Here is a 5,124-nt window from a genome sequence, read left to right as displayed (position 1 = left end):
CGTCCCCAGTGAATAACGTTTGCTTCATACATTATAATAGAGCAAATAGAAGTACCAAAAAAAAAAAAAAAGAAAAAAGGGAGGAAAAGAGGGGGGGGGAGGGGGGAAAAAAAAGGGAGGAGGGAAGAAAAAAAGGAAAGGAGAAGGTGGGGGGAAGGAGGGAAAAGAGAGAGGTGGGTGGGGGGGGAAGGGAGGTGGGGGTAGTTTCGGCCGACGGACCAATGGATGGCGGGAAAGTTTTGGAAATTTAAGGGTAAAAAAATGTTGTTGGGTTTGGGGGTAATCTATCGGGGGGCGTATTGGGGAGAAGAAGAAAGCAGTGGAGTTGAGGGGTAGGCTGTGCTCGGTGGGGGGGGGGGGGGACAAGGCGCAAAGGTTGGGGGGGTGGGGGGCGGGAGGGACATAAACGGGGGGAGAGTACCGCTCTGGGGGAAGAAAGGGAGGGGGGAGAAAGAAGAGGGGAGGAGAGGAGCGGCGGCGGGGAGAAGAGTAAGGAAGGGGGGGGAGAAAGGGGAGGTGGGGAAGAGGACTGGGGGAGGGAGGAGGGAGGAAGGGAGGGGGGGGTGGGAAGGGAGAGGAAGGGGGGGTTGGGCGAGGGAAGAGGGGGGGGGGGAGGGAGGGGGGGAAGGGGGAAGAAGAAGAGGGGGGGGAGTAGGTGGGGGGGAGATGGAGGGAGTGGGGGGATGGGGGGGGGAGGGGGAAGGGAGGGGGGGAGGGGGGGAGGAGGGTTCGGGCGGCGGCCGACAGAAAGGATTATGAGGGGGGGGGAGTGGGGGCGGATGGGGGGAGAGGTGGAGGTTTTTTCCCGGGACTGTCAAGGGCGGCGGGGTGTCGCCGGGGAGGGAGGTGGTCGAGATGACGGCTGGGGAGGGGGGAGGGGGGGGGAAGGGTAAGGGTTGGGGGTGGAGGGTGGGGGGGGGGTGGGGCCCTTAGTGGGGGGGGGTGGAAGAAAGTGGGTGGGTGGATCTGACTTGGGCGAATGGGGGGGCGTGGGGAGGGGGGAGGGGGAGGGAGGGGTGGGTCTCGCCTGGGTAGGGGTTACTTAACCTAGGCGCCAGAGCGGAAGAAGAGGGGGAGAAGAGACGGGGGGAGGAACTGGCGAGCGGGAGAGGAAGGAAAAAAAGGGCCGGGAGAAGTGGGAGGGGGGGCGGAGGGTAGAAAGGAAAGAGGGGGGGGTGAGGGTACCAGCGTCTTCTGGGGGCGTAGATCTGACAGTGTCATGGTCGTGACAGGTCTCCTTCGGGTGGGCTTTGGGGGGGTGGTGCTGGGGTGTTCCGTACTGGCGTCTGAGGGGGGCGGTGCGGGGTTCAAGGTTCTGCTCTCGCTGTTGTGGGGGTGGGTCGTCCCGGAGTGGCAACGGGAACGAAGGATTTCATTCGAGGGTTGCGTGGGGGCCGACAGGGCTGTGCAACAATGTGTGGGTATTTATTTTAAGTGTCTCTACTGTTTAGAAGAAGGCGAAACAGAAAGAAGACTTTTTTTCTGTTTACTCTCCATTTACTTTCAGGACCACCAACCACTCACTTTTATGTATTCGGATTATCTACTTTCATTCTGTTGATGTTTATTGTAAACTTCCATCTGTTTGAACTCACGTATAACAGTTCCTACTGTCGAGCACCTAACCTCGTAACTGTAAGTGGCTTAGAATATCTTTAGATGCATTACATTTTCTGATGGTGAAATGACTGTAGTGTAAAAGGTGATTGGTGATGTGGCTTGGAGGTTTTGTAGCTTCTATTTTATGTTACATAGCCGATCCTACAAAAACACATAAAAAACTAAATTAATTCCTGGGTTCTAAGGTGTTCTTTCCGTCGGATTTGTTAACACACATGACAGGAAAGAAAGGCTACTATAGTATGTGAATGCCATAGTGTACATACCAATAAGGATGATGTAAAGTTAGTTCTAGAGTTAAATAGCAGTAAAACATTAAAAAGGTACATAAAAAAAGGGGGGAAATGGTATTTTAGAATAAAGGTTTTATTTGAGACTGCCCCTAATTATTACCTTTTTACCAACACTGAGTTTGTTGATAGCAGAGTGTCTGGATGTTGCCATGATTCTATCCACTGTTAAGCTCCAAAGGTCTTACCAAATATATCAACAACAGTGGCACAAAAATGGCTAATAATGTGCAACATATCACATGTTTGAATACCATCAACTAATGAAGAAATAATTTGATTTGATTTTGGAGTGCGATAGTATGTTCATGCCAAGCATCTTACAGTGTAAAACTGGTGTCAGGAGATTTGTCAGTTCCCAGCCAGACCACTAGAGGGCGGGTGGTGGATCTCAACTTATTCACATGTTTTGTCCTAGTCTCTTTGTCATGTTTATTAGCTAAGTTTTTGTATTGTTTAATAAACAACAAACGCATTGGGATCTCAAGTAGTGGACAAGCCACAGGTGGAGATCTGGGGGTGACCCCCACCCTCGACGGCGCATATTGACCGCATATATAACAGTAGCCTTAAGTTAAACATTTTCCAATCAACCACACACACTTACATCCGGTGTTTACAGGAAACATTAGGAAACTCACCATGGCACGATCCTCAGTGCAAGCAAGCGAAAGACCGAATGCTCCATTAGACTGAACTACAAAGACAGAGGGAGGAGATTGAATAGCACTGTACACTAGTTTCAGTTTCACGTGTGTGAATGTGCTGTGTATAAAAAACAATGTTTCTGTCTTGAGTGTAAAAGAAACAGTTAGTTTGAGTTGCTTTTAAATAGAAACAAAAAATACCATATTTAAAGCACAAAGTTCACATGTACACAATCATGTGGAAAAGAAGAAGTGGAAGGCAGTGAGATGAACAGCAGTGAAAGTTGAGAAACTAAGCACAGTGTTCTCCAAGCTGAATTTAAATGCGTGTGTGTGTGTGTGTGTGTGTGTGTGTGTGTGTGTGTGTGTGTGTGTGTGTGTGTGTGTGTGAGTGTGTGAGAGAGAGATTCATTGTAGCCAGTAACATAATTGTTGTAGTTTTAGAAATGTTTCAACTAAATATAGTGATATACAAAAATAATGTAATTTAATGAGTATGTGAAATTAAAAATAGCCAGAGAAGTGTGTTAGTATGTTGTGTCTAATAATGATGTCTAATACGAGTAATACTGACTTGGATACTGCAGTTTTTTTACCTTCAGTGGGGAGCTGAACACATTGACCATCCTTATACACACACCTGTATACAGTACCGGTGCCATTGTTATAGAGAGGATCTGTGACTAACACACTGCAAAGAAAAAGAGATGAAGAAACCAGAAATCCCCGCAGTATTATGTTGTAATCATGTGGTACTCATGTTTCTTCCTGAATATCTGCTCTGAAGCTCACATTTATGTGCTAATCACTATATATTTACTTATTTGTATTATATATATATATACAGTATGCAGTAATCTGTATTAAAATGTTAGTTATGCTCACCTTCCAGATCCAAAGTGACAAACACGGTAACCAAATGCTGAAGTGTTGGATAGAGCTTTAAAGATCGTGGGCTGTTCAGTGTTGAGGTTAAATCCAACAACAGAAGAAACAACTAAATAAAAGTAAATTTTTTTAGAAATAACAAATAAGCCAGTACAATAATTTTAATTTCAGAATTTAAGTCAGAAAAGCAACCACAGTTTATACTGTACCACTTCCTGTAATTATTCACAAAGCCAACATGTTTTAACAGTGCGTTCATGCGCTGGGCTGAAAGCTAAGATAAAAAACAATACACTGAAAAAGTAAAGTATTATGTACAGTAAAAAAGGTAAAGGACTTACTCAGGATCAGAGAATTGTAGAGATGCCACAAACTGAGCTGATGATTGTTTAACAATCTTAATTTCCCCATCTTTTATTGAAAAACGGAATGATGAGACCACCCAACCATTACACGCAGAGTTAAAAATAAATGAGGGTTAAATTTATCCACAAACCGTAAAAGTCAAATTCGACAGACAAACATCTGCATGACGAACTGAGGCTGTGTGAAAGTAGTGAGTGTGTGTGTGTGTGTGTGTGTGTGTGTGTGTGTGTGTGTGTGCGCGCGCGTGTGTGTGTGTGTGTGCGTGCGTGCGTGCGTGTGTGTGTGTGTGTGTGTGTGTGTGTGTGTGTGTGTGTGTGTGTGTGTGTGTGTCAGAGAGCACAAACGTGCGTGGGAAAATATGAAGGTTTAGCAGTTCAGAAACCGCAACAAACTACAAAGACCCTTGGTGCTATGAATTTGTCACTGATACAAAGAGACCTGTACAAAGAAACAGAAAGAGTTTATGTTGTGTTTTGTGTTATTTTTTAAATTATGTAAAATCAACAAATCCATTAATATGTTTTTAAAGTTTTAGATTGTGTTTACTGTTGATGTTGTGAACTGATTATATAATAAATTATACCTAAGATTAGTTGTGCATACAATTTATTCAAATCTGATAAAATCATCATTTATAGAGCAATATATTTATTTATTTATTTATTTATTTATTTATTTATTTATTTATTTGTACAAACAACTAATTTCCAACCGTCAGCTAGTGGAACTTTTGTATTTTTTCTGGAAATTTTTTTATTTTGTATTTTTTCTGGAAAGCTTCTCTATGTGTCTCTCTGTGTCTTTTTTTTTTTCATTTATAATTTTTTTGACGGGGGGCATGGTGGTTAGTGGTTAGCATGTTTGCCTCACACCTCCAGGGTTGGGGGTTCGATTCCCGTTTCCACCTTGTGTGTGGAGTTTGCATGTTCTCCCCGTGCCTCGGGGGTTTCCTCCGGGTACTCCGGTTTCCTCCCCCGGTCCAAAGACATGCATGGTAGGTTGATTGGCATCTCTGGAAAATTGTCCGTAGTGTGTGAGTGAATGAGAGTGTGTGTGTGTGCCCTGTGATGGGTTGGCAGTCCATCCAGGGTGTATCCTGCCTCGATGCCCGATGACGCCTGAGATAGGCACAGGCTCCCCGTGACCCGAGAAGTTCGGATAAGCGGTAGAAGATGAATGAACGGATGAGTGAATGAATGAATGAATAACAACAATGCATTTATAATATGAGAGTGACTGAGGAAAGGTAAAGGGCAAATCAAAACAGGTCAGGGTTGGGGTCTTGCTTGTTCAAGTAAATCCCACAAGCGAGA

The 5,124-nt window shown here is 44.8% G+C and overlaps 1 protein-coding gene across 1 annotated transcript; it reads right to left on the bottom strand.

Moving 5' to 3' along the window:
• Positions 1-2,464: 2,464 nt before the first annotated feature.
• LOC113663977 (integrin alpha-D-like) lies at positions 2,465-3,928 on the bottom strand. Its single transcript, XM_047809540.1, has 4 exons — positions 3,787-3,928; positions 3,443-3,554; positions 3,154-3,248; positions 2,465-2,607 (listed from the first exon to the last, which is right to left on the bottom strand). The coding sequence occupies exons 1-4, from the start codon at positions 3,854-3,856 to the stop codon at positions 2,480-2,482; spliced, it is 405 nt and encodes a 134-aa protein (XP_047665496.1). The 5' UTR covers positions 3,857-3,928; the 3' UTR covers positions 2,465-2,479.
• Between the last annotated feature and the right edge of the window lie 1,196 nt (positions 3,929-5,124).

Source organism: Tachysurus fulvidraco, chromosome 26 (genome assembly GCF_022655615.1).
Source record: "Tachysurus fulvidraco isolate hzauxx_2018 chromosome 26, HZAU_PFXX_2.0, whole genome shotgun sequence".
Lineage (NCBI taxonomy): Eukaryota > Metazoa > Chordata > Actinopteri > Siluriformes > Bagridae > Tachysurus > Tachysurus fulvidraco.
This window is presented reverse-complemented; position numbering and strand designations above follow the sequence as displayed.

Bases quoted from the DNA above. Each gene is read 5' to 3' on its own strand.
- LOC113663977 (XM_047809540.1), bottom strand. From the start codon at position 3,856: ATGGGGAAATTAAGATTGTTAAACAATCATCAGCTCAGTTTGTGGCAT. The intron at 3,555-3,786 runs GTAAGTCCTTTA...ACTTTTATTTAG, and splicing joins CTACAATTCTCTGATCCTGA to TTGTTTCTTCTGTTGTTGGA. The intron at 3,249-3,442 runs GTGAGCATAACT...TTTTCTTTGCAG, and splicing joins TGTCACTTTGGATCTGGAAG to TGTGTTAGTCACAGATCCTC.